Source organism: Rhinoraja longicauda, chromosome 33 (assembly GCF_053455715.1).
Source record: "Rhinoraja longicauda isolate Sanriku21f chromosome 33, sRhiLon1.1, whole genome shotgun sequence".
NCBI classification, from domain to species: domain Eukaryota; kingdom Metazoa; phylum Chordata; class Chondrichthyes; order Rajiformes; family Arhynchobatidae; genus Rhinoraja; species Rhinoraja longicauda.
The window spans coordinates 10,798,862-10,815,748 of NC_135985.1; the positions used below are offsets into that span (position 1 = coordinate 10,798,862).

At 42.3% G+C, this 16,887-nt stretch overlaps 1 protein-coding gene across 2 annotated transcripts in view; it reads left to right on the forward strand.

The window, feature by feature from the left end:
• myo1ea (myosin IEa) overlaps positions 1-16,887 on the forward strand; it is a 118,648-nt gene that overhangs the window by 64,185 nt on the left and 37,576 nt on the right. For both annotated transcript variants that reach the window (XM_078427207.1, XM_078427208.1), the window contains exons 7-13: positions 3,857-3,988; positions 5,392-5,526; positions 6,531-6,663; positions 8,710-8,906; positions 11,955-12,035; positions 13,865-13,951; positions 15,832-15,918. In XM_078427207.1, the coding sequence (XP_078283333.1) occupies positions 3,857-3,988; positions 5,392-5,526; positions 6,531-6,663; positions 8,710-8,906; positions 11,955-12,035; positions 13,865-13,951; positions 15,832-15,918 (852 nt within the window). The remainder of the gene's footprint in view (positions 1-3,856; positions 3,989-5,391; positions 5,527-6,530; positions 6,664-8,709; positions 8,907-11,954; positions 12,036-13,864; positions 13,952-15,831; positions 15,919-16,887) is intronic.

Consider the following 16,887-nt stretch of genomic DNA (forward strand, 5'->3'; position numbering starts at 1 on the left):
ATTTAGTTATATTTGTACCTGGCAACAGCGCAATGTTTAAATTGGAGTGTTAATTGCAGTGTGTTTGGGAGTAACTCTAACATTGAACAAGGTAAAGCTGAACATTTTGCTGTGGGCGGAGAGAAATGTAAACCATGCTTTTTGCTGGCATCCAATTATCCAGATTGAACATGCATGCAGAGACTAGCTGAAACAAAGGGTCCAGTTTATTTGCCAAATATATCAGTTATAAAAGTGGGTCTGAAGAAGGGTCTCGACCCGAAACGTCACCCATTCCTTCTCTCCCGAGATGCTGCCTGACCTGCTGAGTTACTCCAGCATTTTGTGAATATATCAGTTATAAAGTTGTCCAGCAGAGAAACAGGGCCTTTGCATCCTCTTCACCATCCTCGATCTTTTTACCCATCGACGCTTTCCTGCATTAGGACCATATCCTATGCCTTGCATATTTAAGTACCTGTCTAAATGCCCTTAAATGTAGTGCAGTTCCTCTCCAGGTTTCGGCTGTTGTCCATTCTTGTGAATTGTTTGTAACCTAAACAGTTTACAAGTTGGAAATATGGCTGTGAACCGGGTTCCCACACAGGGCAGAAGATACCTGCAGCCCCGTAGCAGCCGGCAAATCCACCCTGCTAGTCTCCCAAACACTCATTCATATGTACAGGCTGTCCATAACTCGGGCGTTCATATACAGGCGAGGACCTATCGTTATATCTGATTCCTCTGGCAGGACACTCCAGATATCAAACACCCAAAAGTGACAACAAAGGTCGATGAGGTGGTGAAGAGGGTACTTGGACCCTAATATCTCACTGTTCATCACAGTCCTAACTGCCCTACCATTTACTGCATCACCTTGCACTAGGGATCCAATTAGCCAGCTTACTTTGGATCCCAAGTGCCTTAATCTTCTGAATATCTTCATGTAGCTGGAGAACATGTACATCTTTGGGCCTTGTTTGCTAAAAGGTTGGCTGTCTGGCCATGGGGAAAAAAGGGCTCATTAGTTCATCCATTTCTTGTGATTCCATTACTCATGTACATACCAGGGGAATTCACCGAGCCAAATAACCTCCCACCCACACCTCTTTGACCACATGGGAGGCAACCAGAGGACCCGGGGGAAACCCATGCGGTTACAGGGAGAACGTGCAAACTCCACACCGGGAGCACTAGAGGTCAGGGTCAAACGTGGGTCACTGGGATTGTGAGGCAGTAGTTCCACCAGCTGCACCAACATTGGGTGTCATGATAAGGTGGGTCTATGCAATGGCTTTGTCAATGCCCTGAGACTGACAGCCCCATGTCCTATGAACAAATAAAAATCTAACAAAAAGAATCACAATAGCTACCCTCGGAAATCTTGAGCTTTCACGTTTCTGTCTCGGCCACAAAATGAGTGCCGACAACAGTGGTGACGGGTAAAGGCTTAAAGCAGAGGGATTGTTACATCAAATGGTTTCCAAATTGTAACCTGTTTCTTATTAGATGCCAGTTTCAATTGGCTCTCTAACACTACCACATTATAGTATTTATTTTTACGATAGATTAAGGAAATTTAGGAACAATAACAAGGGAGAATAAAGTTCAAATGCAGATATCATTTTTTGGCAGTCCTCTTGTGGTGTCACTGCTCTCTGGTTTCCCGCAGTTGGAAGTGGAGCAAACAGTCAAGGGTTGACCATTTTCTAAGCATGGCTTTTGTAACTGAATCCCACTGCAAGAAACTGGGAAATGATCAAGTCTGGCTGGCATAATTGAAAGTCTCACCCTGCTACCTATCAGATGGTTGAAAACAGTAGTTGTCTGGCTGTTGATTACATTGCAAAGAATTCTATAATTTTCTGACACAATCCGACACCTTTAATTAACAGACGCCTGGGTAAAAAGATGGAATTAATTAAAGTACGAGGCAGTGAGGAGGAGGAGGAGGAGGAGGAGGAGGAGGAATAATAACCAGAGACTAAAAGTAATGAGAAGCAAGTTGAGGTAGTGAAAAAAATCAGCAAATTGTGTAGTTGGGGAAGGCACCAAAATGAAAGGCAAGTAGTTAAATCAACATATATAATTTTTAAAAAGCTTGGTAATTCTGCTCCAAGCATAAATAATGATGTATCTAATCTAATTTACTTGGTGTAAATATTGCACCTTCAAGGTATCCCCTGGGATGTGGTTATGTTTTCATTAGAAATGTGGTAGCACAGTGGTTAAGTTACGCTACTAGAAATGCAGGTCTGGACAAATGAGCCAAAGATATGTGTTCAAATCCCACTGCCCTCTGAGGAATGTAAAGTCAGTTAAGCTGATAAATCTACAGTTCATAGGAGAGTTTCAGTCATTAATCTGCTGAATTGTGGAAATCCATTTGATTGACCAGTTACCTTGGCCATAAAAAGATCCGCTGTGCTGTGCTTGACTGGTCAGATCTTTGTGACTCCCGACCCACGTTAAGGTGGTTAAACGTTTAACCTTTGATAGACACAAAAAGCTGGAGTAACTCAGCGGGACAGGCAGCATCTCTGGAGAGAAAGAATGCGTGGCGTTTCGGGTCGAGATACTTCTTCTGAAGGAGGGTCTCGACCCGAAACGTCACCCATTCCTCCTCTCCAGAGATGCTGCCTGTCCCGCTGAGTTACTCCAGCTTTTTGTGTCTACCTTTGGTTTAAACCAGCATCTGCAGTTCCTTCTTGCACATAACTTGCCTTTGAAGTTGCTAGGCGAACCATTCAGTGCAAGGGGAATTTTGAGCTGAGCAAGTGTTGGCTGCAACTAGTGACACCCACATCCTTTGAATGGTTTTAATGTTGCAAGAAGGTAGTAATTCATACTAAGCTAAATCTCCCGAGAGTCTGTAATAAGAAACAGGCTACTAAAAGGACACTCGTTGTAGAAAACTGTTCTGGTCCTCCCCTCAAATCTTCCTGGGTTGCTTTAAGGAACTGCAAAGAGAAGCAGTCAGGAGGCACTCAGCTGGATAATGGAAAGGGGTGGGGACAGGGGCGTTCCCAGTTTCTTGCATTGGGATTGAGTTACACAAGCCATGCTTAGAAAACCTAGGTGAGGTCTCACTGGGCCACTAGCCTTAATGTTTTTTTCCCATCCCTTTTTGAAAAGAAAAGATGGAAATTACAAAGACCAAGATTTCCCAAACTGAGCTCTGTTTGTGAGTGATCCATTGGGAACAAACCAATAAATCCATTGCATCCCTATGTTCTATATTTTTGAGAGATTAAAACATTGTCAAGCTGAAAATCTAATTACGCTGCAAATTAGATGAGGAAAAACTTTTTCAGTCAGAGAGTTGTAAATCTGTGGAATTCTCTGCCTCAGAAGGCAGTGGAGGGCAATTCTCTGAATGCATTCAAGAGAGCTAGGTAGAACTCTTAAGGATAGCGGAGTCGGAGGTTATGGGGAGAAGGCAGGAACGGGGTACTGATTGAGAATGGTCAGCCATAATCACATTGAATGGTGGTGCTGGCTCGAAGGGCCGAATGGCCTACTCCTGCACCTATTGTCTATTGTCTATTGTAACCTGTTCCAATCTTAGTTCAAATTTAAAAGTCTTTTTTTTAATAAAAGATGTACTGGGAGAGAATCCAGGAAAGGGGTCCAACTAGGGAATCTCAAGTGAGCTATTTATATTTGAGTTCCTATATTGGGCACTGCCAATAAGGGATTCCAAATTCATGTGATGATTGTTACTCAAACACAAGTGGTATAACCATATAATAATATAAAAGGCAGGCAATGAGTTATGTGGTCCTGAAAGTGCTTCTTGTTTTTGCTATGTAATCCATGGTTGCTGATTTGTTTGGTAGCTTTCCATGTTATTAAAATTTATGACTGATCTGTGCAGGGGAAATACTTTGAAATCCAGTTTAGTCCAGGTGGGGAGCCAGATGGTGGAAAAATCTCCAATTTCCTCCTGGAAAAATCCAGGGTTGTTGCACGAAACCTCGGAGAACGCAGCTTCCACATTTTTTACCAGGTTAGTAAGAAAGCTCTTGGTTCCTCTTCACGTGAGGATAACTGGTTGAAACTATGGGGATGTTGGAGGAGGGTTAGTGCTGACAGCTTCATTCTGTCTGCATGCAGGAGCACCAATGCTTATCCCAACTTTTTTTACCCACATACTCCTCTCACTGTAGTATAAGAAAATAACTGCAGATGCTGGTACAAACCGAAGGTATTTATTCACAAAGTGCTGGAGTAACTCAGCAGGTCGGGCAGCATCTCGGGAGAGAAGGAATGGGTGACGTTTCGGGTCGAGACCCTCCTTCAGTCTGAAGAAGGGTCTGGACCGAAACGTCACCCATTCCTTCTCTCCCGAGATGCTGCCCGACCTGCTGAGTTACTCCAGCATTTGTGAATAAATACTCCTCTCACTGCATGGACCCTAATAAATCCTTGAACATTGCACATAGAAGAGGATAGCACAGGAACATGCCCTATGACCCACAATGTTTGTGCCAAACATGATGCCTAAAACAATACACATATCGACCTGCACATAACCCATACCCCTCCATTCCCTGCATATCCACATCCCGATCCTTTTTTGTTCCTATCCAAAAGTCTTTTACATGCCACTATCATATCTGCTGCAACCATCAGGCAGTGTGTTCCAAGCGCCCACCACTCTGTGTAAAAAGACTCGTCCTGCACATCTCCTTTAAACTTTGCCCCTCTCACCTTAAATCTATGCCATCTAGTATTTCATTTTTCCTTCCTGGATAAAAGATTCTGACTGTCTACCTTATCTATGCATCTCATAATTTTATATATTCCTATCAGGTCTCCCTGCAAGCTCCACTAACTTTTTGCATGTTACATTTTCTCACATTTACATTTTTGATACTTCTGGCAGGAAACCCTAATGCACCATAGTCTTTCTTTGTTTTATTTTCACTTGTTTTCTGTTGGACTGTTTTAAAACTCTGGAACTAGCATCTGGGAATTAAGATGTTGGAGTTGCCAGAGAGCTTCATCAATTAATTGCTTGATATATTTTAAAGGTGAATTTTTTGCCAAAGACACAATTTTATTTTGAGATGCTAAGTGGTCCGTTGTGTGTTTCCAACAGTTTCAAATTTTATTTACAATTGCCACCATTATTTTTCTTCTTTCCATCAAACTCTACAAATCGCCTTATTTCACATTTTCCGATCAGCTGTCCCAAGTGATCCCTGGTGTGGATGGAAGATGTGACTGAAAACCAACTTTATATCACATATCTGATTAGACGATTGGTTTATGCTCTTCCAAATTAAACTTGTTTCACTTTAGTATTTAAGCCTTGACTTGTAATCGCATTGCAACAGTTGATTTGTTAAAACGTGGCCTCTTCTGTACATTTGTTGACCTGGAGCCTGCTGTTCATCTTTCTTCAAGCTTATTGAGGGTGCATCTGCAGACCAAAAGTCCAATTTGGGAATCACTAATCTTGAATACTATTTTTACCTCAACCAATCTGACTCCTACAAAGTGGAAGACATCAATGATCGGAAAGATTTTCAAGAAACCCTGGTGAGATTTTATTTTTAACTCGTGTCATTCACTTGAGTAGTCTTCAGGTCTGTATTGACTGCCCTACTTGTATGTCTGCATCCCATAGGCTCAGCCTTGCTGCGCTCAGTAGACTAGGCAGATTCTTGCTTCCTTCAAGCTGTCTTTATATTATGCCCATTATAGTTTGCAAAGCATTTTTACTTGACGGATTGGTCAATAAATTTAGTTTTGTCTAGTTTAGTTTAGTATACAGATACAGGGTGGAAACAGGCCCTTCGGCCCACCAAATCCATGCCGACCGCATACTGACACTATCTGACACATTAGTGACAATTTACAGTTATACCAAGCCAATTAGCCTACAAGCCTGTAAGTTTTTGGAGTGTGGGAGGAAACCGGAGCACCCGGAGAAAACCTACACAGGTCACAGGGAGAACGTACAAACTCTGTACAGAGTCGGGTCCAAACCTGGGTCTCTGGCGCTGTAGGGCAGCAACTCTACCGCTGCATCACCATGCCACCCCATTTACTGTGAACAAATATTCAAGGTGGTAGGCGGCACACTATTGCAGTAATTTCTGTTGACGAACTGGAGTTAAGCATCACAGCTAGGGTGAATCAGACCCAGAGGTTTCCAGTCCAATTTCATGATAAATAGGATCTCAAAAAGAAGTGAATATTATGAACTTATTGTGCCGCCATGGTGCATTATTGATTGCATTGTTGAGTGCATAAAATGAGTGTATTATTTTTACAACTTCACATAAGCAAAATATGAGTTTGTCTGTGCACCAAGAGCGATCGGCATTGCATAGTTACGTTTTTCAAAATTAATTTGAGTTGTTTCTTTAAATCCAGTGTTGTAAAAAAAAAAGAAAACGTCCATAGGCAATAAATAGCAAAAGAGTTCAACATTTCAGTGCATCAACTGCCTCGTGTGGGATTAGAAAGCTATATTAGCGCGATAGCAGAATTTTCTGAAAGTATGCAGATCAATTAATTTAATAATTTTTTGCTTGCAGCATGCTATGAATGTGATAGGAATCTTCACTGAAGAGCAGGCCATGGTTCTACAGATAGTGGCTGGTGTGCTGCACATGGGAAATCTTACTTTTAAAGAGGTTGGCAATTACGCAGCCGTGGAAAGCGAAGAATGTAAGTATTTCATTTTGAATTTATCCTGGAGCTTTCATTATGTTGCAAGTAGAGATGTGAATCTGCACAAGAACCCAGTTGGCAATTTTGTTCCATCCTTTTGGAAGGATACAGAGGCAATGGCACATTGTGCATTTGGCAAGACCACACATTAGAAAATAAGTGCAGGAGTAGGCCATTCAGCCCTTCGAGCCAGCACCGTCATTCAATATGATCATGGCTGATCATCCAGAATCAGTACCCCATTCCTGCTTTCTCCCCATAATCCTTGATTCTGTAAGCCCTTAGAGCTATATCTAACTATCAGGATCTGTGGAAAGAGAACCAGAATTAATGTTTCAGTTCAAAGGACTTTATCAGAATTGGGAAAGAGATAAAAATAATTAGTATCAGGTTGCAGAAAAGGGGAGGGGAGAACGAGGGGAGGGGCGGGGAGAAGGAGGGGCGGGGAGAAGGAGGGGCGGGGAGAAGGAGGGGCGGGGAGAAGGAGGGGCGGGGAGAAGGAGGGGCGGGGAGAAGGAGGGGCGGGGAGAAGGAGGGGCGGGGAGAAGGAGGGGCGGGGAGAAGGAGGGGCGGGGAGAAGGAGGGGCGGGGAGAAGGAGGGGCGGAGCTGGTGGAATGGAAGATGTACCGTTTCCTATTCTGTCCTGGGATAGGTGAGATGCAGTCAAGGGCTCTGTCTACCTAGAGAGGAAGAAACAGGTCAGGAAGAAATAATCCATTTCAGAGACACTTATGTGGAAACTCTTGTCATCAGAGCAAATGTGGAAACGGAGGAAGTGAGAAAATGGAGCCCTTATAAGAGATGGGAAGTGTTGGAGCAAGTTATGTCAAGGTAGCTGTGACATTGGTGAGGCCGCAATTGGAGTATTGTGTTCAGTTTTGGACACCCTACTATAAGAACGATACCATTAAACTGGACATTGCCAGGACTTTTTGCCCAGGGCAGAAATGTCAGACTAAAGAGCAAAGCTTTAGGTAAGAGAGGAAAAGTTTATTTTCCACAGAGAGTGATGGGTGCCCAGAACATGCTGCTGGGGGTGGTGGTGGAAACAGATACTACGTGGTTTAAAAGGCTTTTATTTAGGCACATGGACATGCAGGGAATGGAGGAAAATGGATCACCTGTAGGCAAAGGAAATCAATTTAACTTGGCATCATGTTTGGCATGAACACAATGGGCTGAAGGACCTGTTCCTGTGCTGTACTGGTCTATGTTCTGACCAGTTTTTTACCCTCAGCTGCTATATCGCTGTGGCAGATTATCTGTCCATTATTACATTGGTGATTTCTGGGAGCTTGTTGTGTGTGAATTGGCTGCTGTGTTTCATGTGTTGCCCTTGTGACCATTCCAAAATTGGCTTCAATACACTTCAAACCTCATAAAGTGATGAGATATGTTACATTAACGGAAATTCTTTCTCTTGCTGTTCACAGAAAATGTTCTCTTTAATGCAGAACACCAGGATCGACCTCTCGACACACTTCTACATTCAATTTAATACAACAGTATTTAATGGCAACACTCCAAATTGAGCTCCTGTGTTTCATTTAATGAGATTGTTAATTGCTCCCTTTATAGTAACAAAGTAGCATGGTTAGGGCAGGGCGCACTGTGTGATGGCAGAAGAAAATCCAATGCTTGCTTTTAAGTTTCTCCACATGCAAAAGTTAGGAATTCTGAAGAAATAGAATTCCGGCTTTGGATTTGAAGGAATTAGAATAGATTTTCGATGCGGCAGAACTCTCATCTTAAATATTATCTCAAGAGAGCTTGCTAAAACAATATCATTATAAATCAAACCCCTGTATCTTTATATAAAATTATCCGTCTTGCAACATAATTATGGTCATTAAATAAAGCACTGCATTAAAACTCTGCATTAAACTGTAAAATGATTGTTAGCATTTTATCGCACATGTGCAGAACTCTGGTGCATTAGTCTATTAAAGAGCGAGTTGTCCTGAAGCCAAGCTTCCCGTGTGCATTAACTGAGTAAAGTCGCCTTCCTGATGGAATGAATAACTCCTCCCTTCATTTGACAGTCCTGGCTTTCCCTGCATTCCTACTTGGAATTAACCAGGAACGACTGAAGGAAAAGCTGACCAGCAGGAAAATAGACGGCAAGTGGGGAGGAAAGTCGGAAACCATTAATGTGACGTTAAACGTGGATCAAGCCTGCTATACCAGGGACGCCCTCTCCAAAGCTCTTCATTCACGCGTCTTTGACTTTTTGGTCGACGTAAGTACCATCAGTGGTCAGTCAGCCAGTGTCATGTCTGATGGTAGTCTAAAGTAATGTCCGAGGTGGACATATATGATGAATGGAATTGCTTTGGGACATCGATGTCCCCAGTTAGCGAGGCCGTGGAGGCAAAGGGGTCATTTGAAGTGGTGCTTCACCATTAATCAGCAAACATAATGGCACAGTATCCATCTAACTGATGTGAATGTAGTTAGTCTGCAGACTTTAGACATAGTGCACTCCCCCACCCTCAACCCTGCCGCCGGCTATTCTTTTTGACTGATTCCCGTGGACTGATTGGAGAGCTTTATATTTTTGTTTGCACCTGCCAGTGATTGCAGATGTTCGGTCTCCACATGTGCTTCATTGTTGCGGTCACAATGGTGACCTTGTTCGACTGTGGTTTAACACAAACAGAGGTCCTTTCATGAAATGATCCACGCACCAAGTTCTCCATTGACCCACAAATTAAAAAAAAGCCAAGTGGATTTTGCTGCACAACAATGGGACAACAGAGCATCTGCAGTTAAAACGTAGAAACATAAAAAATAGGTATAGGAGTAGGGCATTTGGCCCTTCGAGCTAGCACCGCCATTGAATTTGATCATGGTTGATCATCTAAAATCAGTCCCCCGTTCCTGATTTTTTTCCCCATATCCCTTGATTCCTTTAGCCCTAAGAGCTAAATCTAACTGTCTTGAAAACATCCAGTGAATTGGCCTCCACTACCTTCTGTGGCAGAGAATTCCACAGATTCACAACTCTGGGTGAAAAAGGTTTTCCTCATCTCAGTCCTAAATGACCTACCCCTTATTCTTAAACTGTGACAACCCCCTGGTTCTGGACTCCCCCAACATCGGGAACATTTTTCTTAGTGAAGACAGAACCAAAGTACTCATTTAACTGGTCTGCCATTTCGTTGTTTCTCATTATAAATTCACCTGTCTCTGGCTGTAATATTATCTATTTGATTGTATGAGTAATGTTTTCATGCTTTTAAGTTGTCCAGTGGATTAGGAGCATTACAGTTGGTTAAAACAGGTAGGGTAACACTTTAAAACGTGCAAAACAAATTCTTCTCAACCCTCCTTGTCTGTATCCACCTATCACTCGCCAGGCTTTGACCTGCCCCCACCTCTCTTCCAACTGTCTCTCCCCCATCCCCTACACCACAGTCAGTCAGAAGAAGGGTCACCTATCCATGTTCTCCAGAGATGCTGCCTGACCTGCTAAGTTACTCCAGCACTTTGTGTTCTTTTTTGTATAAACCAGCATCTGCAATTCCTTGTATCTTCCTATAAACTCGGCTGCATGAGAATGAGCTTCACTCTATAAATCTTAGTACGGGTTTAAGTGGGAGGTTTAGTACATCTCAGTTGATTGAGGGGAACCCTTAGAAATGGAGGACTTCACATTTTAAAAAATAATAAGGTGAAACCATTCAACATGGAGCCCTGCACACAGCTCGTTAATTTTATCTCCTAACTGTACAGCTCTGCAGCAGGTGTTAAGGCATCAAAGATAGACTCAAAATGCTGGAGTAACAGGCAGCATCCCTTGAGAGAAGGAATGGTGATGTTTCGGGTCGAGACCCTTCTTCAGACTGCAAATCAGTCTCGAGATATAGATGGGTAAGGCATGAAAACGGCAGATCAAAGCAAATAGGGATAAGGAAATGTAGAGCAGTTTATTGTTAGCTGAGGGGAACGTGACAATGCGCATACAATCAGTAATATTTTTTCAGGACAGTAGAATTAGTCGGAGAACTAGGATGGGGGAGGCACGGAGAGAGAGGGGATGCAAGAGTTGCACTAGTTTCTCATCTGAGCGGATTTTCTTCGTTTGTAAGCCTACCACAAACACCAGTAGGCTATTTTGAGCCATTGAAAGGTTTCTGACCTCCGCATTCCTCTCTGGTGCTTATGTGAGAATTGTGTACAGCAAATGGTTGAAATAATGCTTCCTCTACCGAAAGCACTGGAATCTAATCTCTAATCAGTGTGACCATTATGATTAGGTTATGATCGAATCACAACGGTCACTCAATGCCATAATGTTATCGTGTTCTGACTTAATCGGGAGATGATAACATTATGGCAAAGAATGACCATTTACCCATTTGTAAATGTAATTTGAAAATCCTTGAAAGGACAGTGAGAGAGTGCCCTGTAGATCATGGAGGAGGGGAGTTTTCAGTTTCCATTCCAGGCACCAGTGCAGGGCATTAGCTGATCTCTGGTTGACAGTGGAACACAATATCCATGCTCAAGAAGGGAGAAGCCAACAGTCAGGATACAGAGTCCAGTCCAGGAGCCCAGGCCTGTGCCTTGCCAAATACTGTGTTCTCCCCATGGCTGTGCTACATTAGCCCTACTAAGCCCTAAATGGACATTCCCCCCCTACATCAAAAATCTTCTAACCCCCCTCTCTAACTCCAGGTCCCTCAGGGCTACTCACTATCCCGCGGTCTAGGCTTAAGCTCAGGGGTGACCGCGCTTTTGCGGTTGCAGCTCCTAGACTGTGGAACAGCATCCCTCTCCCCATCAGAACTGCCCCCTCCATCGACTCCTTTAAGTCCAGGCTCAAAACCTATTTCTACTCCCTAGCGTTTGAGGCTCATTGAGGAGGCGCTGTGAACTGTTTGCGTGCTACTGTATGTTTCATTTTTTTTCCTTAGTACCTAATCAGATGTACAGCACTTTGGTCAACGTGGGTTGTTTTTAAATGTGCTATACAAATAAAAATTGACTTGACTTGACTTGACATTAACCATTTCAAACAACGATATTCTCATCAATTAAGAAAATTGTAAAGGATATCACTTACTTATTTACATTTTAATGGCTTCTAGTAATGAGATTCTTTAAAAGCTTTTGTTATAATCTGAGTTTGATATTGGCCAATTTGATAGACTTTTGCTATATTCGGTAGGAGACTATTGCTGTTATTAACATTGGAGTGAGATATTACATACCAGAAATCTACCCAGGGCAGCACTACCTTGCACTGGTCATGTACAACATATTGCTTTGTTCTTCTTTCTAGTCCATTAACAAGGCGATGGAGAAGGACCACGAGGAGGACAACATCGGAGTTCTTGACATCTACGGCTTTGAGATTTTCCAGGTATGGCTTTAGGTTGCATTCTACAAATTGCTTCCGTGTTCTCTATTTGACATTGGTACAATATTTAGAATAGATCTGGAGCAAATAATGTTGGACCCAAATAAGAATGCTTCAATGCAGCTTGTGAAGTAATGTGAAGTATGTGAAGTAATGACAACCATCAGATTTTTGTAAATGTCAATGTCCTCTCTTTAAGGCAATGATATTGTTAATAGGTAGGGCCTTCTCCAGTGCCATAGTGAGGCCCACCGGAAATTGGAGGAACAGCACCTCATATTTCGCCTGGGCAGCTTGCAGCCCAGTGGTATGAACATCGACTTCTCCAACTTTAGATAGTTCCTCTGTCCCTCTCTTTCCCTCCTCCTTCCCAGATCTCCCTCTATCTTCCTGTCTCCACCTATATCGTTCCTTTGTCCCGCCCCCCTGACATCAGTCTGAAGAAGGGTCTCGACCTGAAAAGTTACCGATTCCGTCTCTCCCGAGATGCTGCCTGACCTGCTGAGTTACTCCAGCATTTTGTGAATAAATACCTTCGATTTGTACCAGCATCTGCAGTTATTTTCTTATACTACTTGTTAATAGGTCACATCTGCACTGCGTTATTGAAAGGCAGTGACTACAATAGGGAGTCTGTCTTCTCTTGACATTCAATGGCATTGCCATCACGGAATCCACAACTATCAACTATATTTGGGTTACCATCGGCCAGGAGATGATCAATATCAGCCACATAAGCGCATTGGTCACAAAAGCAGGTCAGAGATTTGGCTCTTTACTCCTGCAAGGCATCACTCAGGAGTGCACCTGGCTGGATGAGTGCAGCTTCAACAACACTCAAACAGTTCAATGTCATCCAGGACAGAGGAGCCAAACAATACTCCGTCCACCTCCCCAAAACATCCACCCGTGCCTGCAACATGTCACTGAAGCAAAGGTCTGGAGCTCTCTAACCAACAACCCTGGAAGTAACTTCAATACAAGGATTGCAGTCGTACAGCACGGAAACGGGCCATGCTACCCAACTTGCCTGTGCCCACCATGATGCCCCAACTTCTACCATGGCCTCAGACAATGCCTTTGCTCATTAGACCTCAGGGAAGATTCTCTTTCCTCTAAGGCCACAGACTGATCATTGTAAGTTATTTGCATGTAAAGAATATCTAGGATGTGAGGGTTGTACCCGATTGCCGTTTCTTTCTCTGTATTCCTCTCTGGTGCCAATAATTGTGTGCAGCAAATAATGACCGAGATAGCGCTCCCTCAACTGAAAGCACCAGTTGAAGAATAAACGGCAGCTCATTCCCACCTCCACAGCCAGCTCAGAATTGGCACCAAGTGCCGGCCTCGCCAGCAACACACCCATCATGTAAACAATCGAATGAATAGAAATTAGTGTATGAACAACTACTATCCTTCTGATATCCCAATTTTTGATCTGGAATTAAGCTGTTTGCTCAAAATGGACGAATTGCTAGATTGCAGGAAATGTCAGCCAAGTGTGCTGCTTGTCCCATCAGTATCACTAATAGTAAATCGATCAGAATTCTTCCAGAGAGTTGTGAATTTGTGGAATTCTCTGCCACAGATGGCAATCGAGGCCAATTCACTGGATGAATTTAAAAGAGAGTTAGATAGAGCTCTAGAGGCTAGTGGAATCAAGGGATATGGGGAGAAAGCAGGCACGGGTTACTGATTGTGCATGATCACAATGAATGGTGGTGCTGGCTCGAAGGGCCAAATGGCCTCTATGATTCTATGACTATGAAAGCTCTTGTTATGTGTAGCCGCCGTCTCTGTTTTCAAGATCTGCTCTCTCTATGTATTTGTAGAAAAACGGTTTTGAGCAGTTCTGCATCAACTTTGTGAATGAAAAGCTCCAGCAGATATTTATTGAGCTCACGTTGAAAGCTGAGCAGGTACGTCCAACTGTTGTCATTTATTTAAAGCATCAAAGTAGCACATCCTCTTGGACAGACTGATTATTTTGAAGAAATTAATTACAACATCAGGCTTCCATATAATGTATTAATACTTCCTAAAACATTCCCGTAGCTACGTGCAATATATTTTAATTTTTATTATAAAGTCACAGATCTAAGTGAGATGATATTTACCGTTGCACTTTAAATGGCATGCTGTATTATTATTATTCTCAAAAGTTACATACAACATTATTATTATTATTATTATTTGAAGAGTTGAACCATTGATAGGCATGTTTGTTATATTTGGGATATTGTTGAAATGTGATTGAAATCTGAAACTGGAATTGTGTGAAGTTTGATTTATTTATTAGCTTCACCTGAACAAAGGGTGTGTATTACAGCCCTTAACTACGCACAGGTAGTTAATTCATAAACTTACCTGCACATCGATTATTTCCAACTTTAAAGAATCTTGAGATAATTTTAAAATTAAATCCTCTCCCCATTGGAGATCATTGGTGCCTATTTTTTATGCAAGAAAAATCAGCATGATTTTATATCTCCCATCTCCACCCACTGACCATCCATCATTTCACCCCCAACCAGAAACTTTAAATGGAACTGACTTTTGGCCAGGGACAAAAAGAATAGGTCTTTACCCGAAACGTCACCCATTCCTTCTCTCCAGAGATGCTGCCCGTCCAATGGGTTACTCCAGCATTTTACGTCTATTTCTATCTAAAAATCAAACCTTGATTCTGATGCCTTTCCAACAAGGAAAGTAATCTGGAAACAAGTGAAGGAACAACAGCAGCCAAAAGCTTAATATGACTGCAGATTGTTCACTTTACATTTACTAAGCTGACTGATTTCTTTTAAACGTGATCTGTCATGTCATATAAATGTTTACACACACATCCATCACCAGAGCAGGAAATGGCTTGGAGTTTCAAATCTGCAGTATTTCCACAAGATTTATCAAAGCACCATTCATCATGACTTTAATACAAACGTATTTTTTTGTCGTTTTTGCAACAAGGGCTGAATATAAACACCTCAGTCAGATCACACTTCAGCTTGCTCATCTCCAGGGATATAACTGAGATGTGCCCAATCTGTCACACCCACTCAATTAAACATAGAAGCCTGGAAACAAGATCACCGAACATCACATCTCCACACACTGTGTGATTTCATTTCAATGAAAATTTAATGTGATGGAAAATTGTAGACTTCCTGTGTATCAGACGACGCCTGTGATTTATTTCCTCTCTGTTTCTTATGCGCTACTGTACAGGAATCCCAAACATCTAGCATGCAAACTGGCCACCACTACGAGGGGAGTGTGCGCTTATACAAAAGTCAGTCGCTCTTGAGGCTTGTTTCAAGGTTATTTCAGGGCCTCCCATTAATATAGCCAGTTCTACACTGTGGATCACAATCTTGATTAGTAAGGATATCAAAGGTTATGGGGGGGGGGGAGGCAGGAGAATGGGGTTGAGAAGAGGAAAAGATAGGTGAGCCATGATTGAATGGCGGAGTAGACTCGATGGGCCGAATGGCCTAATTCTGCTCCTATGACTTATGAACCGATAAATTCTCCCTCCAACTCCATCTCTCCCAACAATGTGATGACCAAAGATTTTCTTTGCAACCCACCCACCCCCATCACCAACCCAGGTTATCATCTCTTCCTTGAATGTCTGAGAATGTCTGAGAATAATTCCTCACCCCTTTCCAATCCTTAAATTAACTTGCTCCTCACCCCAATCCTCCCGGTTTATTACTTTGTGCTTCTGCAGGGCAGGACTTACACCTTTATTAAGCCTTGTTCAGTAGCTAATTGGTTATTATGCATTTATCCCCTTCAGGAAGAATACGTTCAAGAGGGAATTAAATGGACAGCAATCGACTATTTCAATAATAAAATAGTCTGCGATCTTATAGAGAACAAACTTGTAAGTATCAGATCTCATTCGCTGCATGTACTAAGAATAATGCACAGTAGGTTGAATGGATTTTACATTGTTCATCATCAAAGATAGAATTGTATATTTTTATTATAAATCTCAATACAGTAAGAACAGTTTTAGCGAAGCCAATTAACCTACAAATCTGTACGTCTTTGGAGTGTGGGAGGAAAACAGAGCACCGGGGAAAACCCATGCAGATCACAGGGAGAACGTAGAGCACCCGTAGTCAGGATCGAACTCGGGTCTCTGGCGCTGTAAGGCAGCAACTCTACCGCTGTGTCACAGTGCCGCCCCATTTACTGGGAACAAATATTCAAGGTGGCAGGTTGCACACTATTGCACCAATTTCTGTTGATGAACTGGAGTTAAGCATCACATGTTTGCCAATGATGTTAGCTGAGCTAGGGTGAATCACAGCTAGAGGTTCCCAGTCCAATTTCATGATAGGTAGGATCTCAAAAATAAGTGATTTCTATTGTGTTAGAATTCATAATAAAATTGTTTTTATTCATGATTTACGTAAAATCTGATGTATCTGGGTTCTCTTTCTCAGCTGTAAATATCTGTTACTTCACCAGTTTCCATTGATCCTGTTAGACTGAGGATCACTCAATCACGACAGGAGCTTTGAGAATTGCATGCCTGTGTTTAGTGCAAGACTGTGACACTGCCTTCACTTTGATGGTGTAATGTTCGCAGACATTTTTCATTATTATACGACAGAACCTGCCCTATTAGTTGTAAACTCTGCTCTCTACCCATGAATGACAGAGCAATAAGAACTTGTTTTTCAAAAACCTCTGCATCTATAGTAATATTCTGTATTTGTTCAAGTTTTTCATCTACACGCTGTAACATGTTTAAAATATAGGTGCAAAATTGTACTTTTTCCCTCCTGGTTTGTTGTCCATGAGAATTCTTCAGTGTGATTGGCTGCTCGGGCAGCTTGATGAC